The 24,574-nt window shown below is 38.5% G+C and overlaps 1 protein-coding gene and 1 pseudogene across 1 annotated transcript in view; both read left to right on the plus strand.

Moving 5' to 3' along the window:
• LOC118997328 (guanylate-binding protein 7-like) overlaps positions 1-23,210 on the plus strand; it is a 32,989-nt gene extending 9,779 nt beyond the window's left edge. The window contains exons 4-11 of the mRNA XM_037060904.1: positions 7,611-7,720; positions 7,940-8,136; positions 9,509-9,754; positions 10,646-10,926; positions 18,256-18,468; positions 21,476-21,578; positions 21,875-22,068; positions 22,956-23,210. Of these exons, the coding sequence (XP_036916799.1) occupies positions 7,611-7,720; positions 7,940-8,136; positions 9,509-9,754; positions 10,646-10,926; positions 18,256-18,468; positions 21,476-21,578; positions 21,875-22,068; positions 22,956-23,129 (1,518 nt within the window). The 3' untranslated portion in view covers positions 23,130-23,210. The remainder of the gene's footprint in view (positions 1-7,610; positions 7,721-7,939; positions 8,137-9,508; positions 9,755-10,645; positions 10,927-18,255; positions 18,469-21,475; positions 21,579-21,874; positions 22,069-22,955) is intronic.
• LOC118997333 (cleavage and polyadenylation specificity factor subunit 5-like) lies at positions 936-1,876 on the plus strand (annotated as a pseudogene).
• Positions 23,211-24,574: the final 1,364 nt, after the last annotated feature.

Below are 24,574 nucleotides of genomic sequence, written 5' to 3' on the forward strand. Positions count from 1 at the left end.
CTGTTGGTCCTATCGTCTGCATGGTCTCTTTCTCTTCACAGTTCCACATTCTGTTTTCAACCTAATGGGATTGTACTGCATTCAGACATAATCACTTCTTGCCCTGAAATCACAGAGTACTTTTCTGGATTTTTCATCCCCTTTGTCTTTTATGGTATAATGCTGGGTTTCACCCCTGGCAGAGTTTATCACCTTGGATGCATTTACATGCTGCCTTGTACATCTGACCTTCCAGCAAGACATCTCTGGAGGTCAGGGCCTACCCTATGGAACCGTATATCCACAGAAGCAAATGCAGTAGCTGGCATTTTTTAGATGCACAATGAATAGTTTGATGAATTTAATGGAATAGCGTTTTTGTCCCCAATAAGCCTGTGATTGAGAAAAATTTGCAAAGCTATCATTGCCCAAAGCAAGCAATATTTATTGTAACAAGCATATCAGTAATTAGTTTAGAGAAAAAGGGATTATAACAGGGGAGGGAGACAGTCTGGGCTTCTAAAGACATTTATAATGTCTCTTCCTTGGTGGTTAGATGAGCGTTTGCTTTATGATGTGTTAATTTATATATTTATGTTTTATATGCCTTTTTATGTACTATGATGCTAGTGAAAAACATTAAAAAAGAAAAATCGAGAAAAAGAGAGAAATTATTAGCCAATTATTATAGCATACCTCTATGTTTTAGGCACTGTATTACACTTGACACATTTTTTTGCTTACTTCCTGTGATTTACTTCTGTTCATAGCTAAACAAACTCGGGCCACAAGGGTGGTCAATGTAACTATCCAAAATGAGGCTGGAATTCAGCATTGTCTTCAGCATTGCTGGTACTCAGCATTGTTATTGCAACAATTCAGCATTGTTGTTATTCACTCCACTATTCAGTCAGAGTAGAGCTGGAACAACTGAATGAGTGGATGAGGAGTAGACACTTAACTCAGTTCTGGCATTCATACACCTCCTCTTGCACTCTCAAATTGATGATGGGCAATGGCTGCTGAGTGGAATAGAGATAACTGCTTCCCTCACCAGGAAAGTCTCCCTGCCACCCCCTTCCCGCTGGCTGTCAGTGCTCACGAGGCATGTCCCACTGCCACCAAATTGCTGGCAGATGATTTGGCTTGGCATGGTGGTGGTCAGTAACAAGTACATCTAGCTGACCAAGCGCCTCACCTGGGAGCACACCAACAACCTAGGCCTTCTCACCAAGTATAGTTTTGCTACAAAAGAGACCCCTGTGAGAAGAACGGCTCTGTCACAGCCAGATTTCAGCCCGTGAAGGAGGAATTTGATAAAATTAGATGATGACTATAGAAGGGGTTCTGATGTATGTGAGCATTGGCTACTCCATATGTTACTGCCGCAGCTGGGAACAATTTCCTTCAAACTACCTCATAGTGAACTAAACCTCGGAGAAGATGAAGTTGAAGGACTGAAATGCTTAATATCAGAGATACCAGGTGGTCAGATGGAGTCCTGAAAGACTGGGTCATGGATGACCACACTGGTAACTGGCTGAGAACAAATTTTGAACCTCCTCAGGATCCATAAATGCCTAATCATACCAGCAAACCTAAGGAACATAAGTTGTTTGGGGTTCAAATTGAAGAGAAAGCCTTAAATGCAGTCGGTCCCTAAAAATTACGAGCTGGTAACTGTGCCATTGTTTGTATTGCATGACAATCCACCAGGATAGGGACACTTGGTTTCTAGGCTCCCTCAGCTTTGAAACAGGTCCAGTTTTATATACCACTGAGTTCCCGTCCCCTGAAGAAGTAAAAGCAGCTGACACTGTGAGCACAGCTCTACACTGTGAATGACAAACATGGCAGAATGGCTTGTTTTTGTTTCCGTCTCTTTCCCAGTCCCTAAATTGCCACCTGCTTTCTATTGTTTAATAGTAAAGTTAATATGAAGGACTAGATAGTGGTGCAAACAAATGTGATAATGTTCAGTTTCACATTTGTTTCTTCTCACATGTTTTTGTGAAACATTAAAGAAAGTAAATAAAGAAAGTAGACTTCCTTCTATTTGTATTTTATTTTAAAGTTCACATTAAACTTGTAAAATTCTTATAGGCGAGGATCATTTTTTTCTCCTCCCCAGGCTGGTTTAGAGACAATGATAACTGTAGGTGAGTTGAGTTTATGGGACCCTGGCTCTGGCACCGTTCTTGGGGGTCACGCTCCAGCACTGTATATGTTCCAGATCTTTGTGATGAGGATCTTCTATCACTTTTGGGAACTTCCTACAGATTTGCTCGAACAAAGCCAAGGCACAATTCCATTATCAAATATTACCCTCTGATGCGATGTATTACAGCAGAACCCCCAGGGTATTACTGACTGGTACTTTTTATCCTGGTAGAGCTGGACATCAGTTCATAAGCAACAGACCTTAAACACATCGGAATTCATTAAAATATTAGGTCAGAGAAAGTCATGGGAAATGGTAGAAAAAGAGACTAATCTAAAGCTCATTTAGAGCTTTTTCTTCACATAATAGGTGTATTAATTATTAGGTGCTGTTTTGAAATTAGGTCTTAACTATTCTTAGGGCCATGGTAAAATGGTGATCCATGGATCGGGCCTGCATAGCTTGGTTGATTGGAGTGTCCTCTGTTGCTGGTTCGATTTCTGGTCCCCGTACATGCCCAGGTTGCTGTTTGATCCCAGGTTTCCAGCTCCATCCCAGACTGGAGTACATGCAGGAGGCAGCCAATCACTGCTCTCTCTTCCATCGATGTTTCTCTCTCCCTTCCCTGCAACCTCGAATGAGAATAAAATAAGGCTTTAAAAAAATAGTGACCTAGGAAGGAAGTTTCTAAAAATGGGTCTCAGGTTATGAACTCAGGTTACAAAGTTAGAGGGTTTTTTGTTCGTTTGTTTGTTTTTAGCAAATGAAGGCTTTTAAAAAAATTGTATTTATTTATTTTTAGAGGGAGGAGAAGGGAAGGAGAAAGAGAGGGAGAGAAACATCAATGTGTGGTTGCCTCTCATGTGTCCTCCATTGGGGACCTGGCCTGCAACCCAGGCATGTGCCCTGACTGGGAATTGAACCAGCGACTCTTTAGATTGCAGCCTGCACTCAATCCACTGAGCTACACCAACCAGGGCAAAGTTAGGTTTTTAAAATTAACTTTAGAGGGAGGTGGGGAGCACTGGGGGGTGAGCTGGGTTGGGAGTAAAAGACAAAAAACTGTACTTGAACAACAATTAAAATAATATATATGTGTATATATAATTAACTTTAAGTTATACTCGCAGAGATGAAAATTCTATTGTAGCAAGTGACACAAAGCTTCTTCAAAAATGTATTTCAATAATCTGAAATCTAAGGACAGGATATGGGATACATTGTGTCAGCCTGATAGAAAAATAGGAAATCAAAAAAACTTTTTTTTCTTTTTTAAAAATTTTAATTGTTGTTCAAGTACAGTTTTCTACCTTTTACTCCCAGCCCCGTCCACCACCACCCCCAGCCTTCCCCACCTTCCTCCCATTTAAAAAAGTTTTAAAAATACTGATGATTCATGTTCAAATTTGAGAGACTAAAAAAAGAATCTTAGTGCACAGGTGTTTGCTGGCTGTGTCATCACTGAATGGTCACAGTACACTGCGTATCCCTTATTACGGACTTGCTGACTGTGGGCTAAATGTCAAGGAACTCTTGTAAAGTACAGCTCTTTAAAGAAAAGAGATGGGTGTGGCTAAGTTTTTAATAGATAGATAGATAAAAATGAATGTTTGAGTAGCTCTTACATCTTTATAGTACTGATCACAGGGCTAATGCCCTGAGTATTGGATGATCTGAAAGTTATGCATTTTCCCCTGCTTAGACCTGAGAAAAACAGATCAAGAGAGGCTGAACAACTGTATTCATAAACACTCAAGTTAGTTAAGGTCCTGTCACACCTTCACATGGTGAGGAATCCAGTAGTGACGGTAACCGTGCCTGTGCTCAAGTAGGTGAACCCTGGTCCCCAGGATCAAACATGAACAGTGATTTCCTTTGAAAAAGCCATTCGTTCTGTGAATAGTCATTTTTACCTCAAGGCTCACAGTCCTGTGCTCTAGTTTACAGTAGCATATTTCTAATTTACTACGATTTTACTGGTGAGCTCACTGATTATCTCGGTCTAAAAGGTTGGGGAAGGCAGAGATGGAGATGGCTTGATCCAGCCCACCTTCCGGGATTGCTTCTGGCAGCCAAGTGAAAAGCTACGGAGACCACGTTTCCAACGTGTTAGCTCTAGCCATTTGGGGAGGGTGGGAAGAGGTGGACGTTTTCCTAGTGGCGGGTATAAAGTGCTGTTAGCAAAGGAGTACTGCAGTCGAAGAGTGATCTGATTCAAGGCCACTCGTGTGGCGAGTAACTTAAGCTCTGACCCAGAAATGCCTTCTTGGTCAGCCTTCCCATTATAACTAGTACTGAGTCAGTCATCCCCACACTGCAGCCTAGGTGAGAAAATCCTTTGATTTAAGCTGGCTGGGTTACTAATCTTGGCATGTGAGAGGTATGATTTTTGAATGTAGAATTCATATTACACAAAACAACTTTTAAAATTGTGCTCAAACTAGTCACTTGTAGCTGTATCTTGTTGTGGCTTCTTGAAGCAAAGAGTAGACCTAAGGACACTCAAATCAGATGTACTCCTACAGCATTAAAAGTGGGTACAAAGGCATTCTTAACACTAGATCTTTTGATGAAAAAGTGTCTTTCAGAGATCTTCAAGAACTAGTAGTCTTCAGTTGTGCATTCCAATTCTCTACATACTAAATACTGAATACTTTTCAAATGAGCTCTTACCAGATATATTTGTGACTGCCTTCTATGTTCCAGGTTTGCTTATAAATGAGAGCCCTCTGTGATCGTGGATAACTTCAATATTTTCCATGTTACTTTCCCCAAGTAACCCAAGTAGTGCATATTGTATATAAAACTACTAAATGGCACTGGAGAGTATTTAGCAGGTGGAGGAAAAAATGAAAAAAGTTCTACTCAAATGTTTTCAGTCATATTTAACATTGATATTTCTTTGAAGACAAGGAAAAGTTGTTTTTTTCTAAGTGATGAAGACTTGTGATTTTTTAAAAGGCAGGTAATACTTAAAATGGCCTTATGATGACTCTGTATATGAGTCTGTACTTTTCACAGCAGGTCAGGATTGTTATCATCATCTTACCTCGTGTCTAGCATGTGTGGTTCAGTTGCTACTCTGGATACCATATTTTTCGGACTATAAGATGCACTTTCCCCACCCCAGATTTGGGAGAAAAAGGGGGTGAGTCTTATAGTCTGAATGTAGCTTACTGGCTTGCTGTGGGGGGTGGGGTGCGGTGGCCTATGTTTTTTATGTTATTAAATATTTTACCACATTTTACTTCAAAAATTTTTTAAATATTTTCCTCCTCTAAAACCTAGGTGTGTCTTATGGTCCGGTGCATCTTACAGTCCAAAAAATTCAGTATTTAGTGGTCTCATTAAGTTAGCATTTTATTTGGATAAAACAGCCAAGTTAGCCAGTCTCTTTTTTTCCATCGATGCCTGATTAGAAGCGAAATGTAGAGTCATCCTACATTCAGCACACTAGCAAGCAGTCAGTTTAAAAAGTCCCTTTCTTAAGAAGCTCCTACCCTTCATGACAGCATGGATAAAACTGGAGATCATTATGCTAAATGAAATAAGCCAGGTGGTGAAAGAAAAATACCTATGATCTCACATTTAACTAGAACCTAATCAACAAAACGAACAAGCAAGCAAAATATAAGCAAAGACATTGAAATCAAGAACAGGTTGACAGTGACCAGAGAGGAGAGGAGAGGGGATAATGGGGGGAAAGGGTAAAGGGTTTGCAGGAACAACTAGAAAGGACACATGGACAATAACAAGGGGCGGGTGGTGGAAATAAGGGAAGGAGGTGAAGAGGGCTTGGGTGATGGGGAGGGGTGGAGGGAAAAGGCAGAAAACTGTACTTGGACAACAATTTTTTAAAAGTACCAAATAATAGAAAAAAAGAATAAAACAATATTTTTTAAAATTCCTTTCTTAAATGACACAGTTCTTATTGTGTTAGGTTTTTAATGAGTTTATTTTTTAAGTGTCTGCTCGGTCACTTGAGATGAAATGCTTAGAGGAGCTTTTCCACATTGGAGTTCCTCAAACATAACATTTTTCCTTGTTCACTGGGTTTGGGGCATACGTGCCCACCACTGTGACTGTTTGAGAGAGGGTGCGGTTTTGTCCATCAAAACGGCCAGAAAAGACTCAGTGGTTTCTGACTAAAATGCAAGTCTGCTTCTGTAGTGGAATGTTTCATTTGCCATTGTTGTTCCACTTGTTTTATATCACTTATTATATGGGACTCACTTCAGTTTTCCTTCATGTTTAAATGTGTGATGAGACACTAATACTGCAAAATGACCTGAGCCATAAAATACATTGTAATATTAACTCCTATTTATCAAGCTTGTTTTTGTGGAAAAAAAATAAACTAACACCTAAGTAAGTCTAGATCAAGCCAGTTTGCGTATAATTTGTATCTTAGTGATAGATTATATTGTAAGATGAAAGACAAATTTGGAAAATGTATCTGTTGAGAGAAAAATCAATGCATTTGCAAACTTAAATTTTTGGTCACTTGTGTTCACATCTTAGAATTCAGGTATCAATTATAATTTGGTTTTGAAAAATTTTCTCATATTAAGTTTATAGTAAATATAGAAAAAACTGACAGTTTCATTATATTTTTGAAATCATTTTTTAATTTTCAATTACAGTTGACATACATTATCATATTAGTTTCTGGGGCACCCTGAGTGATTAGATATTACATAACTAAGTGATAATCCTGATAAACCTCCCACCCATGAGATGCCATACATTTCTGGTTATTAAAATATTATTAACTATATTTTCTTTTTTTTAATATTTATTTATTTATCTTTAGAGGGGAAGGGAAGGAGAGAGGAAGAGAAACATCAATGTATGGTTGCTTCTCGTGCATCCCCTGCAACCCAGGCATGTGCCCTGACTGGGAATCGAACCGCGATCGTGTGGTTCACAGGCCCGCGCTCAATCCACTGAGCTATACCAGCCAGGGCTTATATTTTCTTTTTTAAAGATTTTATTTCTTTATTTTTAGACATAGGAGAAGGGAGGGAGAGAGGGAAAGAAACGTCAATGTGTGGTTGCCTCTCACATGCCTCCTACTGGGGACCTGGCCCTCAACCCAGGCATGTGCCCTGACTAGGAATTGAACCAGCAACCTTTTGGGTTGCAGGCCGGCGATCAATCCACTGAGCCACACCAGCCAGGGAAAAAATATTATTAACTATATTTTCTAGGCCATACTTTACATCCCCCTCACCATTCCCTAACAACCAATTTGCACTTCTTAATCTCTTTATCTTCCTCACTTATCCTCCGAATTGCCCTCCATCTGGCAACCATTAAAATGTTCTCTGTATCTATGACTCTGTTCTGTTCTGCTTGTAAAGTAAATGTTTAATTAAAATAGTAGTTTTTTATTTTATTTCTTGTCATTTCAATTTAACACTTTAAAACAAATAAAAACAGTAGTTGCCTGCTGTCCTGCACTTCCTAGGGTGACCCTAAGAATGACTCATGGATCTTTGCCCTGGCCCTGCTTCTGAGCAGCATGTTCGTCTACAACAGCATGGGCGCCATCAACCACCAGGCCCTGGAGCAGCTGCAGTATCCTTCCAGGGACCACTCCACCATGGGTCCTGGGGTCTGGGGGAATGGAACTGAGACTGTTTTTGTTGTTGTTCTTGTTTTTTCCTTGTGTCCATAATCATCATGGTTGAGGAGATAGAGATCATAGGGCTAATGGGAATAGTTATCAAACTTGTTTCTGGGTGACACACGGAAGTGTTTCCGTGGGGCACTTCTCATTCCTTAGCTGGAGCCCAGCTATGTGACTGAACTGACACAGCTAATCAGGACAAAATCCTCTCCCAGCCCCGGTGAGGAAGATGACTCAGCCGAGTTCATGAGTTTCTTTCCAGATCTTGTTTGGGCTGTGCGTGATTTCACGCTGGAGCTGGAGATGGACGGACGCCCCATCACTGCAGATGAGTACCTGCAGAATGCCTTGAAGTTGGTTCCAGGTATCAGAGCCGGGTCTGGGTGGTGGAAGTTCTAGTAAGAGTAAATGAGCCCTATGACTCAGCACTTAAGGTCATTCTTTATTTTTGATCACATTGAGGCCCTTGCTAATGATAATATGTGTATAACAGGTGGGTATGGTTTCATTTGTTATTATTATTGAAAAAACTCCAGTGACTGGAATTTGGCTGAGAAAATGCAATATCAAATATTAGACCAAATAATTTTTAAAAATTGACATCATGAATAAACTTAGAGAATTACAACTGTTGCTAAAACTTCCTAAGGCTCAAAGTTTTGTGTTACTATTAAGTTCAGAGCTTCTCTATATCTATTCAGAGAAAAAAACCCATTAATATGGAAGATGTTAAACACAGACTCACAAACATATCAAAAAAATTTTTAATATATTTTTATAGTCTATATCACTAGCCTGCATAATTATATCCTTCATATAAAGGGTGTTTATACACTAAGTATTTTTTAAAAAATTATTGACATATCCTTCCAGTAAGACTTTCAAATCATTTATTATCTTTTTTATGGTATTATTTTCTTTATTCTATATCCTAATATAATATGTTACCATGTTGAAATAATGAATTTATTACACAGCGTACATTTAGCAGAGAATAATAGGCAGTCCCTAGAAACATTTTTGTTTATTTAATAATTTATTTATTCATACAAGAATAATTTATTGAAGAGCTAATATATGCCCAGAATCCCTCTGTGTGACATTGTCACATTCAATATAATCTGGTATAGAGAACAGGTAAGAAAGCCTCCAAGTGGCTTTAGGTTAACCTTACTTTTTGATGGCATCTGCTAAAAAAAAATTCTCTGAACATTTTATATTGTGGTTTTTTTTACTCATTTTTAGAAGTTTTTCTTTACTGTTCATTGTATTGTCTGTCCTTCACATGATATTTTTCCCAGAAGTATCATAAATATCTTTATTTATACCAGGAAACAACTTACTCTTACTTGAGACACATTTTATTTTTGACATGAAGACTGTAATGTCAAAAGTATTTCTGACAATTTTGGCGATTATCATTCAGAAAAAGTGCCTAGTAAATAGTCAAGCCACAGAGCACCATGGCAGAGCCAAGGAAAATAGTCATTAGATTCTTCACATGGGATGGCGCCCCTCTCCAGAAGTAATTCCTTTACTCCTGGCCCTGGACAAAAATAAATCAATAAAATGTCTATGTTTTGGGTAGATTGGCCTTAGGCTGCTTTGCATGATTAAATAAAAGGAGACTTATAGGCATCAGTGTTAAAATGATGTAAAGATCCCTGTAAATGGAAGTCTTCAGTCTCCTTGTCTGCAGACTGTCTCATTGACAATTGCTCTTTTTCTTTCTACAGGTGAGGATCCTCAAATCCAGGAATCCAACGTGCCTAGAGAGTTTATCAGGAAGTTCTTTCCAAGGAAGAATTGCTTTGTCCTTGACCAGCCTACAAATGACAAAAGGTTATTGCAGCATATGGAAGATGTGTCAGAAAACCAACTAGATTTTAATTTCCAGGAGGAATCCAAAAATTTCTGTCAATATATCTTCACACATGCAAAACCCAAGACCATAAGAGAGGAAATAATTATCACTGGAAACGGTGGGTCTTCTTTGCAACAGCCTGTCTGCCTGCACTTCAGTGTGTGTGACTGCACTGTGGGTTTGCTGGTACTTGTGTTTCTGAATCTCTGTGTGATGTGGAAAAGCAGAAATTCACACCCCACATAGGGGTGCATGTTTTTTCATTCAAGTTTCTCTATATGAAGGATGCATCTCATGAAACGAATACAATAATGACATAAGCAGAAGATACTGATAAGGATAAGAATCAGCATGATGATAAGACTATGAATTCAATGTGCCTTGGTAGCATACGCTAGATATTTAGTGAACTTACACCATTAAGAAAATATATAACAAAATATGAGCCTCGAAGCTCACTAGAGTCTGAGAAGCAAATTTAACCATAGCCTTATGTACAGGGCACCATTCACGGATATGCCACCTGGGCAGACACAGTGCCCTGTGCTGAGATGGGCCCATGCTCGGTTTAATGCTTGTGTCACTGTCCCAGAATTCTTGATGATTTTTTAAAGGGGTCCCACATTTATTTTGGAATAGTGCCCACAAATTCTCTACTTTACTTACCTATAAAATAAACAATTTTTAAAATTTTAATGGGAAAAGTGTTCTAGGAAACCCTTGAACATATTTGTTGAAATTATTATTTTAATATAATGATGTGATGAATTCATAAATCAATACAGAGTGAATAGAATATATAGTAATGTTATTATTAGAAAGTGAACACATAAAAAAAAGGAAGATGAGTCAAGGATGAAGACAAAAATGGACATGAGAAGAAGAAAGAGAAAACTGAAAACTTTATTTCAATAAAATCGTTGTGATTTTTTAAATGCTGCTCTCTAAAGCTTGTGAAACAATGAGTGAAAACTTCCTGTCCATTTTCTAAATACCACATGTCATTCAGGGCTGGGGACTCTGGCAAAGGCCTATGTGGACACCATCAACAGTGGAGCAGTGCCTTGTTTGGAGAATGCGGTGACAACTCTGGCTGAGCATGAGAACTCAGCGGCCGTGCAGAAGGCAGCCGACCACTACAGCGAGCAGATGGCCCAGCGAGTGACGTTCCCCACAGACACGCTCCAGGAGCTGCTGGACCTGCATGTGGCCTGTGAGAGGGAAGCCATTAAAGTGTTTATGGAGAACTCCTTCAAGGATGACAACCAGGTGTTCCAGAAGAAGCTTATGGTAATATGTCCTAGCCTCCATCCTTCCTGAAAACTATCCTAAAATGATTCCCTTTTTGTGACTCCACAGTTCGTGTATTTCTCATTGTAGAACGAGCATGGCTCTTCTGAGTGACGGGGCTCTACAGCCTATAGCCCCTGCTTTTTCTAAAAGATTAGTTCTTTATGTTCTATTATTGCAAAGTAAAACACTGTGTGCTTTGCAGCTTAAAACAACACACGTTTATTAGCTCACAGTTCTTCAGGTCAGATTCAAGCACAAGCTATGGATGCCCTTGTATCACAAGCTGAAAACAAGTTTCACATGAGCTTGTATTATCAGTAGAGGTTCTGGGAAACTCCCCTCCGTCTACATGCCACCAATGGTGCATCATGTCCTTGTATTGTTTCTCCATCTGTCTGACTATCTCCTGTGGCATCAGCTAGAGAAAATTGCTTTTAAAGGGCTCATGTAGTTAGGTGATGCCCACCTGGAAATTTCCATCCTAGAGTCATGTGAACTGTAAAACATACAGGATATTCATCATGTTCAGAGGCCCAAGGACTGTGTAGAGAGTGGACAACAGGGGAGAGAACTCCTAGAAAACACCATAATTCTACTTACTGTAGGCACCTTCACTGAAAGGTTGCCTTTGAGTTTGTCTTTGTTTAACTGGCAGGTTCCAAAAACCTCCCAGATCATATAGAAGAAAACCACCTAAATTAAAATGTATGAATGCAACAAATAAATTTTGTTTCTACATTTCTGCACAATCAAACCCTCGCTGAAAAAAATTCATGGTAGTTTTGCCCTGGCTGGTGTAGCTCAGTGGATTGAGCGCAGGCCTGCAAACCACACAATCGCAGTTCGATTCCCAGTCAGGGCACATGCCTGGGTTGCAGGCCAGTTCCCAGCAGGGGACTCACGAGAGGCAACCATACATTGATATTCTCTCCTTCTCTCCTTCCCTTCCTCTCTAAAGATAAATAAATAAAATCCTTTAAAAAATCATGGTAGTTTAAAACTCTGTTCAGAGATCACTTAACTCATTATTGGGTGTGTGATTTCTGATGTATATATTTTTACCCAAGTTTGCAGAGGGAAGTCACATTGAACTTTCCATTGTACATTGCTGATTAATCCAAGTACTGATAAAGGAACCATGAGCAATACCGGATTGCATATTTGAAAGTTTCTAGAGAGCTAATATTACAAATCATCAAAAAAATATTTGTAACTATGTAAGGTGAGAGATGTTACTAGACTTGTGATCATTTCACAATATATACAAATATCAATTCATTAAGTTGTACACCTGAAACTATTACAATGTTATACTTCAGTTACACATGAGTTGGGGAGGAAAACACACCATGGACTTCATGTATACCAGCCCCGTCATTTCACAGGCGTTGGTGAAATTTGGCCTGAGCCAAAGAAATAAGAGATTTTCACAGTGATGCCTGATCACTCCAATCCCCAGACCACTCTGATGCTGTCAGACTGCTTTGTTTATTTTTCTTTTTATTTTTTAAATTATAATTGACGTACAATATTATATTAGTTTCAAGCATACAACATAGTGGCTAGACATTTATATAACTTGTAGAATGATCACTCCTTATTTATTTATTGAGGAGATCACCACTATTTATTGAGGAGACTGTCTCTACCCCATTGTATATTCTTTTCTCCTTTTTCATAGATTAATTGACCACATAGGCAGAGATTTATGTCAGGGATCTCTCTTCTCTTCTAGGGACCTATGTGTCTGTTTTTATGCTATTACCATGCTATTTTGATTACTATAGCTTGTTCTATACCTTTATATCAAGTAGCACGGTACTTGATATGAAGGTATAGAAGAACTTTGTTCTTCTTTCTCAATGTTGATTTGCCTCTTCAGTGTCTTTTATGGTTCTGTATAAATTTTAGGATTATTAGCCTTTTGAAAAATGTCATTGGTATTTTGATAGGAATTGCACTAAATCTGTAGATTGCTTTGGATATTATGGACATTTTAATGATGTTAATTCTTCTGATTTATGAGCACAGTATATCCTTTCATTTGTAAGTAACTTCTTTAATTTCTTTTGTAAATGTCTTACAGTTTTCCAAGTATAGATCTTTTACTTCATTGGTTAAATTTATTTCTATGTATTTTATTCTCTGTGATGCAATCACAAATGGGGTTGTTTTCTTAATTTATCTTCCTGAGATTTAATTATTAATGTATAAACATGCAATTGATTTCTCAATATTTGTTTTGTGTCTTGGTACTTTCTTGAATTTATTTATTAATCTAATAGTTTTTTTGTGGGATCCTTGGGGTTCTCTTTATATAATATCATGTTATCGGCAATTAGTGACAATTTTGCTTCTTCCTTTTCAATTTAGATGCCTTTTATTTCTTTTTGTCTGATTGTTGTGACTAGGATTTCCAATACTGTGTTGAATGACAGTGGTGAAAGTGGACATGCTTGTCTTTTCCTGATCTTAAAGAAAAGCATTCAACTTTTCACCATTGAGTATGATGTTAGCTATGGATTTGTCATGTATGCCCTTTATTGAGTTGAGGTATGTAATCTCTATTCTGAATTTGCTGAGAGTTTTTATCATAAATGAATGTTGGGTATTTTCCATTGCTTTTTCTGCATTAATTAATATGACCATATAGTTTTTATCTTTCATTTTGTTTATGTGGTGTATCACATTAATTGATTTGCAAATAATTGAACTGGCCTTGCATCCCAGGAATAAATTCCACTTGATCATAGTGTAGAAAGTTTTTAATGTATTGCTGAATTTGGTTGCTAATATTTGTTTAGGATTTTTGCATCTATATTCATCAGGGACTAAGGCCTATTTGGATACCATCAATATTCTATTTTTGTTTAGTTTTGATATTAGAGTGATACTGGCTTTTTAAAATGTGTCTTGGTGTCTTTACTCCTCTTCAATTTTTTGGAATAATTTGAGAAGGATAGGTATTAATTCTTCTTTGAATGTTGGCTATATTCACCTCTGAAGTTAACTGGTTCAAGGCTTTAGTTATGAGTTTTTTTATTATTGATTCAATTTCATTAGCAGTCATCAATCTGTTCATATTTTCTATTTCTTCCTGATTCATCTTTGGAAGATTTTATGTTTCTGGGGATTTCTTCAAGGTAGTTCAAATTATTAGCATATGATTATTCATAGTATTTGCTTATTATAATCTTGTGTATTTCTATTGTATCACTTCTCTGCTTTCATTATTTTATTTTATTTTATTGGGTCCTTTCTCTTTTCTTCCTAATGAGTCTGGTTACAGTTTTATCAATTCTATATATCTTTTCAAAGAATTTGCTCTTGATTTCACTAATCTTATCTATTGGCTTATTAGATTCACATTTATTTCCATTCTGATCTCTTTTATTTCCTTTCTTCCATGCACTTTGGGCACTCTTTGTTGTTCTTTTTCTAGTTTCTGTAGTGTGATGATAATTTGTTTATTTTAGATTTTTCTTGTTTCTTGAGGTATGCATTTATTCCTATAAATTTCCCTCTTAGAACTCCATTGTCTGTATTTCATAGATTTGGGGTAGTTGTGTTTTTATTTCCATTTGTCCAAGGTATCTTTTTATTTGTTTTTCTTTGATCTAGTTGTTAACCTTTTTATTGTACGGTAACATGATTTTTGCCCTCCACACATTTGTGTTTTTCAGTTTTCTTCTTGTAATTCACTTCTTGTTTCATACCATTGTCATCATAGAAGGTGCTTGGAGTGAATTCAATCTTCTTTAAGAGAAATGTCCTAAAAATATCAAATTAGTCCACCTGGCCTAATGTGTTACTCAAGGTTGCTGTTTCCTTGCTTATTTTCTTTCTGGAAATCTTCCTTTGATGTCAATGGCATGTTAAAGTCCCCTACTATAACTGTATACTGCCAATGTCTCCTTTTATGTCTATTAATACTTGCTTTATGCACTTGGTTTCTCCTACTTTGGGTGCATAGATGCTTATGAGAGTTATATCCTCTTGCCTGATTGATCCTTTATCATAATTAAATGCCCTTCTTTCTCTTGTTACAGCCTGTGTTTTAAAGTCTATTTTGTCTGATATAAGTATTGCTACTGCAGGTTTTTAATCTTGTTTGCATGAAGTATCTTTTTCCATCCCTTTATCCTCAGTTTGTATGTGTCTTTCTATCTGAAGTGGGTCACTTATAGGCACGATATGTACAAGTGTTGTGTTTTTATCCATTCACTACCCTGTGATTTTTTATTGGAACATTTAGTCTGTTTACACTCAAAGTAATTATTGATGAGCATATAGTTATTGCCATTTTATTGTTTACTGATTGTAGTCTTTTTCTGTTCCTTTCTTGTTCCCTTGGCCTCTCCCTTGTCTCTTAATAACTTTCAAGAGTGTCGTGTTTGCATTCCTTTCTCTTTAATTCTTGTATATCTCTTATAGACATTTGGTTTGTGGTTACCATGTGCTCCATATATACCAAACGATGCTCATACCAGTCCACTTTTAGTTGAGCTGCTTAACTTCTAACACATTCCCAAACACATAATCTTCCTACTTTTGCATTTTAACCTTTGTACTAGCTTTATATTTGGCCAATGCACTGCTTTTACTAAGTGTTTGTAATTGCCAGTGAGATTTATTTTCTTTCCTATATTTCCTTACTCATATTTTTCATGTATTCTTTTCCAGTAAAAGAAATCCCTTGAACAATTTTGGAATACTGCCTTGTTGATGATGGACTTCTTTAGTTTTTTCTTGTCAGTAAAACTCTATCTTGTTCAAGTCTAAATGAAAATATTGCTGGGTAGAGTAATATTAATTTAGGTCTTCACTTTTCCACTTTGACTATTTCATGCTAATTGCCACTAGCCTGCAAAGTTTGTGTTGATAAATCAGTTGACAATCTTATGGAGCTCTTTTGCATGCAGCTAACAGCTTTTCTCTGGTTGCTTTAAAATTTTCCCTTTATCGCTTACCTTGGGCATTTTATTGTAATTATGCTATATCTTAGTGCAGGCCTATATTGTTTCCTCTTGCTTGGGACTGCATGCACTTCCTGGACTTGTATGTCTATTTTTTTCACCAGGTCAAGGAAGTTTTCAGTCATTATTTAATTACATACGTTTTCAATATCTTGCTTTCTCTTTTCCTACTGGTACTCCCATGACGCAAATATCAGTGTGTTTGATGCTTTCTCTGAGGTCACTAAAATTATCCTCATTTTTGTAATTTAATTTTTTTGGTATTCATATGGGAGTTTTCTGCTACCTTGTGCTCCAGATCAGTGATGTGATCCTCTGTTTAACCTAAATGGCTTTTGATTTCCTTTCATGTATTCTTCATTTCATTTACTGTATTCTTCACTTTCCATTGTTTTTTTTATGTTTTCTATCCCCATTTTTATGTTTCTTATCTCTTTGTGTCATTTCTCACTGAGTTCATCTACTCCTTCCTTAAGTTCATTAAGCATCCTTATAAACAGTGTTTTGAATGCTGTACCTGGTAGATTGCTTGTCTCCATTTCATTCAGATCTTTTTCTTTCTTTTGGGATATATTTCTTTGTCTCTTCATTTGTGCTGACTCTCTGTATTTGTTTCTATATATGAAGTAGATCCTCTACATCTTCCAGTCTTGGCACAGTGGCCTCAGGTAGTAGGTGTCCTGCAGGGTCCAATGGCACAGTCCTCCTGCTGACCTCAGTTGGCGGTTCCAGGGAGATACATTGAGGGTTGTGTGTGCCCATCTTTTGTAGTTGAGCCTTGATTGCTGTTGGCACATCAGTGGGTGGAATGGACCCTTAGGCTGACTAGCTACAAGGGCTGCATGTAACTACAGGAAATGAGGTGTTGTATGAACACTGTTCTCACAGTACAGAAGTCTCATTAACAGGGCTCTGGTGGCAGCCAAATCTGCCCCTTCAGATGTGTCTTTTTTGGAGCTATTGGGTGGTACTCTGGTGTGATCTGAGCACCAGAGTTACCAGGTGTATTGCTTCTGAAGTCTTTTAGAAATTCCAATGCAGGTCAAGGTCAACTGTCATTTGTACTTGGTTTGGGGTCTTCTGGTGGAAGTTAAAAAGTGATCTGCAATTGCTTTCTACTTATACTGAGCTTGGAGATTCTGTGAATAGGTCAGCTGCCACTACTTCCAGGCTTGGAACACTTTGGTGAGCACCATAATGTGAACTGAGGCCTGCCACCAGTTTGCTGGGCTTATGGCTGCTTAGTTGAAGCTAACTTTTAAATCATCAATAGCCACAGCTTATGCCAGTCTTGGTGGCACCTGATGGGAGTTACATGTAAGTTGACACTGGTCTCTGCTTATGCCACACGGGGAGCTGCTTAGCCAGGGGTACGGGGCATGCCAAGTCAAGCCACTGCTTTTTGGAGGTTTCTGGGCCTTTCAGAGATTTTTATGAAGCTATAAAGTGTGAATTGAGAACACCTGTTTGTGTGTAAAACCTGATGGAAGCAATCAGTCCAGGTACAAATTAGTTGTGGTAGTGCATCAAAAAATTACCAGCATGGTATAAACTGTGCTGGATTATTTGAGAGCTCAAATTGGTTGCACACATGTGACTGCTGGCAGTCAGGGTGAGAAGGCCTCATTAAAGGAGTAATGGCACCTGCCCGCACTTCTCATCCCAGAGAGAGCCACACTGACATCAGCTTCTCCACCCTACCCCCAACAGTAGTCAAGTAAGTTCCTCCCTGTATATTCATGTAGCCTTTTACGCTGCTGCCCAAACAAGGTTAGGGAAAGTAAGTTTGTGAGTGAGTCCTTATCCACTACCCAGGCCCCTTAGGAAGAACACCTGGCACCCAGCAGCCCTCCTCATTCACTCATAATCCCTTCAGGTTTTCACAGACATTGTGGGAAGTCCTCTTCCTGGCACTTGTTCCTTTGGCTGGGGAGACCAGTATGAGCTAGGGCCCATCATTCCTCAGGGTGGGGAACTTAGCAGCTGAGATATCCTTCCTTGCTCTTAATGGCCACACTGTGGGTGTGGGACCTGCCTACTCCACATTTCTGTCCCTCCTACCAGTCTTGTCGTGGCTTTTTTTCCTATCCTTAGTTGTAGTACTTCTATTCAGCTAGTCTACAGATGGTGTCCTGCAGGGTCACAAAGATGACCCTACAGATGGTTCTCAAAGATGGTCATTCTATATTTTAGTTGTAAATCTTATGTGGTCCTGGAAAGAAGTTAGCACAGTATTTACATGCTTTGCCATCTTGACCACAAGTCAGACTGCTTCTTTCAAGAGGATTATCATTGAGTCTTTTCTTCTAACAGCTTCTTTCCTTTGGGTTTCTCCACATTTCCCTGACAGGAAACCATAGAGATAAGGAAGGAAGATTTCTTGCTGCACAATGAAGAGGAATCTGTCAAATATTGCCAGGTACAGCTTAAGCAGCTTTCAGAGCCCTTAATGGAAAAGATCTCAAGAGGAACATTCTCTGTACCTGGAGGATACAATCTGTACTTAGAAGGAATGGACAGCATTGAACAATCCTATAATCTGGTGCCCAGGAAAGGAATTAAGGTGAGAAAAAAAAGAGGGTAGGACTGGTATGGCTCAGTTGGTTGGAACATTGTCCTATAGCCCAAAAGATCATGGGTTCAATTCCCAGTCAAGGCACATGCCCAGGGTATGGGCATGATCCATGGAAGGACATGTACAAGAAGACAGTGTATCAATGTTTCTCTCTTTCTCCCTTTCTCTCTCTCTAAAAGCAATGAAAAAATGGAGAGTTCAAGCCAAGATGGAAGCATAGGTAGATACGCTTCACCTCCTTATACAACCAAAAGAAAGAAACAACCAATTTAAAAACAACAACAGAAAAACAGAACTGCCAGAAAACTGAACTATATGGAGGTCTGACAATGAAGGAGTTAAAGAAGAAACATTCATACATCCTGGTAGGAGGGGCAGAGACAGGCAGCCAGGGCCCAAGACATGCACAATAAGGTGGCAGCTAGTGCACCAGGCAGCCCCACATTTGCATGCAGATAAGAGGAACAATTTGGGAGCAGGACAGACCATACAACCCAGGGTTCCAGCGCAAAGAAAATAGTCTCAGAACCTCTGGCTATGAAAATCCGTCCAGATTGTGGTGGTGGGAAAAACAGCCAGTCTCTTGAGAGCTGGGTGAGAGATGAGCAAGCAGCATTGTTCCCTTTCTGACCCCTCCCCCACATACAGCAACACAACTAGGCAAAGTAGGTTGTTCCACCCTGGCAAATACCTAAGGTTCTGCCCCTTACAATGTAAAAGATGCATCAAGACAGAGATATGTGGCCCAAATGAAAGAACAGATCAAAACTCCAGAAAAACAACTAAGCAACAAGGAGATAGCCAACCTATCACATGCAGAGTTCAAAACACTGATAATTAGTATGCTCACAGAAATGATTGAGTATGGCCACAAAATAAAGAAAGAAGTGAAGGCTATACAAAGTGAAATAAAGGAAAACATACAGGGGACCAACAGTAAAAGGAAGAAAACTGGGGCTCAAATCAACAATTTGGAACAAAAGGAAGAAATAAACATTCAATCAGAATAGAATAAAGAAACAAGAATTCAAAAAAATGAGAGGCTTAGGAACTTCAGGGACAACTTTAAACATTTTAACATCTGAATCATAGTGGTGCAAGAAGAAGAGCAAGAGCAAGAAATTGAAAACTTATTTGAAAAAATAATGAAAGAAAACTTCCCCAATCTTGCAAAGGAAATAGACATACAAGTCTAGGAAGCTCAGAGAAGCTGAAGTTGGGCCGAAAGAGGAACACATCAAGACATACCATAAGTAAATTGCCTAAGATTAAAGATAAGGAATCTTAAAAGCAGCAAGAGAAGAAGAGAGTTGCCTACAAAGGAGTTCTCATAAGACTGTCAGCTGATTTCTCAAAAGAAACCTTGCAGGCAGGAAGGGGCTAGAAAGAAGTTTTCATAGTCATGAAAAGCAAGGATCTACATCAAAAATTACTCTACCCAGCAAAGCTGTCATTTAGAATGGAAGGGCAGATAAAGTGCTTCCCAGATAAGGTAAATGAGTCCATCATCACCAAGTCCTTATTGTATGAAATGTTAAAGAAACTTGTCCAAGAAAAAAGAAGATCAAAACTATAAATAGTAAAATGACAACAAACTCACAACTATCAACAACTGAACTAAAAGAAAAAAAACTGAGCAAACAACTAGAACAGGAACAAAATTACAGAAATGGAGTTCACCTGGAGGAGGATTACTGGGAAGGAAAAAGGGGGAGATTGGGGCAAAGGTACAGGGAATAAGAAGCATAATTGGTAGGTACAAAATAGACAGGGGGAGGTTAAGAATAGTGTAAGAAACAGAGAAGTCAAAGAAGTTATATGTATGACCCACGGAAATGAACTAAGGGGCGGAATGCTGGAGGGAATGGAGCTACAAGGTGGAGGGATATAAAGGGAAGAAAAATGAATGGGACAATTATAATAACATAATGAATAAAGTATATTGCAAAATAAAAACAATTTAAAAATGCCCTCACATGAGGATTTAAAAAAGAGGGGGGAAGAGTAGCAGATTAGGGTCAGAGTCTTTGTTGTTTTCTTTTAAAAATCTAAGAACACACTGCATCATTTATGAAGTTAAAGCAGAGCACGGTGGGTCCTACATTTTTAGCTTTTATATCCACAATTAGTTAGACACTTCTAAATAAATCAGCAATATTTCTTCTGAAATATATGATTTATTATCAGATATCTAGATGAAAGAGAGCATTCTTTAATTTAACCAACAGTGTGATAGTTTTTTTGCTAAGTATAAGAGATAATTGAAGAAACAACATTCTTAAAAAGCTTATGATCTCACTGACAAAAGACATAAATAGTCAATTGGATATTATGGGATATATGATGGCAATGATAATAATGGCAGTGATAGGTAACATATATTGAGCACTCACTTTCTATTACAGATATCATCTTAGGTGCTGTGTTTGGATTATCAATTTAAATCTTAGAATATGATTTAGATGCTACTGTCATCTCCATATACAACTGAGAAATGTGATCCAATGAGAGGCTAACAAGTTACCTAAAAAACACACAGCCAACAAGTGGTAGAGCTGGTAAGGCAGGTCTGTGTACCAAGCATCCATTGAATTCTCAGAAGAATATTTAGCAAAACTTTCTGGAAGAAGAAGTAGAAGCTACTAGTTGAGGTACCAGTAAACTATATCTGAGTAAAGGAAGGGTAGACAAGTATCCAGTCAGAAGATAAAGAATGTGCAGATATTACAAACCACGGAGGAGGAATGTTAGAACTGCGCATAAACCTGGTTGTCTGCAACGTGGGTGGCTGGTGGCTGACACCATTAGGACAGGAAGCTGGAAAGTTGAGGAAGAGGTTGCCAAAGAGGGTTTTATTTTAACTGAAGAGGTTAGATTTTTTTTAGTTGTGGCCATGGAAGGAAGGGAACCACTGTGGGGTCCTAAGCAGTACAAAAATGTAGAGTCAAATTGGTAGTTTTGTTGAACGAGAGCCTTTGATTTATTTGTTTTTCAGGCAAATGAAGTCCTCCAGAGCTTCTTGCAGGCACAGGCTGCAACAAAGGAATCCATCCTGCAAGCAGACAAAGCCCTCACTGCTGAGGAGAAAGATCTAGCAGGTACGGGGAAGGGGTCTGATCACAGAGGAGAGGGGAGGTGCCGGCATGGTCCTGTAACAGGTATGAAAGCAAAACGTTCCTGGAACAGGCACTTCCTGTCTTTTCTGGCCAACACTCCACTAAACTGAAAATAACTATGGGAATTCTAGTAGCTTATTCAGCCAATTAATGCCTTTCCATCACATTTCTGAAACAGAGATTTCTCCTTACCATTTTAAAGTGATTTTAATTTCAGCTCAAGAGGTACAGCTCGGCATAATGTATATTCTTTCCTCTGTGAAACTCTTGGGGAACAGCTGAGCGTGCCAAAAACTGGGAAGCTGAGAAGCAACAGGAGCTGGTAAGGCAGAAACAAAAGGAACAGGAGGAAAAATCGGAGGCTCAAGAGAAAAGCTTCCAGGAGAACTTAATCCAGCTGAAAGAGAAGATGAAGAGAGAAAGCGAGAATCGACTAAGGGTGCTGGGAGGAACACTGGAGCACAAGCTGAAGGTCAGTCTGGCTGGGGCCTGGGCAAGCCTAAAGGCAAGTAACCTGGTTCCTCATGAAGGGAAGAAAAAGTTTTAACTGAAGTAATAAACCCTGAAGAAAATGCAAAGGCGTGATTCAGTGAACTGTCAAATTAATCTGAATCATTCTAAAGCCCTAAATCTTCAGAACTCAGCACCTTTTGTAGTGTTAGAGTTTGCAGAGAACAAATAACATGCCCCAGGCTCTGGAACCAGTCTGTGTTGACAATAGGGTTTCATTTCATCCACAAATGAATTGGGATCTCAGCCCTATAGTCCTAGGATGCTTGCCACAACCATCAAAGAGACTCAATGTAGATCCATCTGGTTGAAAACATCAGATTGTGCCTGGTATGATATATAGGATGCTGAAAGCTCTACGATTTGCTGAATCAGTTTCCAGATCTGCCTGAGTTACACTGAACACCTAGGGTACAATGCATTCTTGGTCTCAGCGGGAGTTTGATAGCTGGTGTTCTCTAAAGCGTCGCCAGTTCCCATTATGTGTTGCATGTGTGTGTGGTCATCCTATTTTAGTGGAACCGAAAATAATTATTAGTTAATAATTTTACACCTCCATTCTTCCTAAACAGCATCCTTAGAACTGGAACACATCTTCGGCATAGTTGTCAGGGCTGACCCAGCCCAAGTCCTCCCCACTCCCAGTGAGGTCATGCTGAGGCATCTTAGGAAGGTGCAAATCATGGATACTCCCACTACCAAGTCCAAATGTCTGGAAATTTTGGACAAACACATCAAGGAGCAACTAAGTTAGTAGAGATATAGAACATGTACTTACCTGCTACGGCTGTTAAATACAATGTGCCAATAAGTGGGACTTTCAAAAGGGAACTCTCTCCTTTTTTACAGATTCAAGAAGAACTACGCATTGAGGGATTTGAAGAGGAATCTGAGAAGATGAGGAAAGAGATAAACCAACTAAAACAGGAGATTGAAGAAACCGAAAACTTTTGGCCCTCAATATTTATAGAGCTCTTTTGTCTGGCAGCCGGTGTACTGCTGGGGCCCTCCACGTTCCAATGAAGAAAGGAGGCAGAATTTTTTTCACGTTGGCTGAGAATTTTTAGTGAATATGTTATAAAAGGATATATGTTATAATAGCATCACACTGTAGCTCATTTTTAAAGTATGTGCGTCATGCTGATTTCGTCCAAGAAAAGTTTAAAAATAAAGAGTGATAGAAGATAACAATTTATTCATGCTCACAGTATAAGGAAAGCAAAAAGACAAACGGGTCCATGAGGGAAACACTGGTGATCTGCGTCACAGTCTCAGAGATGATTTCCTCATCTACACGGTCCCCAGGAATCTGGGCGCAGAGAACCACCACCACATGTTTTAAATGGGTGTAAATATAAGAAGAGATGAAAACATTTAACGTTACTGATTATAAAAGATGTACAAAGTAAAACTAGGAGGTACCTGTGTCGCCTGACAGACGGTCTAGAAATAACAGTTTGGGTGGGAGGCTGGGTTGGCAAAGGCGTCAGGAAACTGGCGGCCACTCCTATTTGCTAGTGAGAAATATAAACTGAGGCAAATACATTTCAAAATGTCAAATGCAAATACCATTGCTCCAGCGAGTCCACATTTAGGAATAAACCTTAAGATTTATTTACTCAAGTTGAAAATGACATATGTAGTATGGTATCTGTGGCAGGATTGCTGCAATTCCAAAAGACAGAAAACAACTTCAAATTTCTTCTCAGATTAGTTAAGTAAATCTTGAGACAGACTGACAAAGGACTCCATAGTCACTAAAATGAAAACAGCAGCTTTATTTTTTGCTAACATGAAGAAATCTACACAATTTATCATAAATGAAAAAAGATGCAGAATGTATGTATAGATGTACCAACAAATTTAGAAAATAATATGTGCATTTATGATCATCTGTCTGGAAAAATATAAAAGAAGACAGTATCCATGAACACAAAAGAAATGAATGTGCATAGTTGAAGTTAGATATGAGAGAAGAGCTAACCTTACATTATATATTTTTCTGTGCCTTTTATGTCTTGTATAAATTATTACCTATTTAAACATAAATAAATATAATTAATAGATTAAAATAAAATAAAAATACATGGAAAGGGAACCTTCCCATGACAGGATCAAAGTAGAAATACCATACGTCAGCTCAACAGGAAGGGTCTACTTATCACAGCAGGAAACAGAAACTGCAAGATGTGTATCTTAACCTTGTCGCCTTTTGGGCCTCTCAGTAAGACCCTGAAATTCTAGTACCAAATTTAGGTTCAGATATAAAGTCTACTGGAGTGTCAACTGGAATAATCTCCAAATTCCTGCCCCATATTTATAAAGAAGGTGAATTAGAGGAAAATTTTTTCAGAGTCAGCTCCACATTTTAAGAATTCTTTTTAGCAATGTAAGGCTTAAGACTCTTGTGGTTAGAATGAGTTGCTTGTAATTCCACACACCGTGTGTATTCTGTTGACTCTGGACAT

The sequence above is a fragment of the Sturnira hondurensis genome, unplaced genomic scaffold (assembly GCF_014824575.4).
Source record: "Sturnira hondurensis isolate 20B ecotype Veracruz unplaced genomic scaffold, ASM1482457v3 Scaffold0013063, whole genome shotgun sequence".
In the NCBI taxonomy this organism is placed as follows: domain Eukaryota; kingdom Metazoa; phylum Chordata; class Mammalia; order Chiroptera; family Phyllostomidae; genus Sturnira; species Sturnira hondurensis.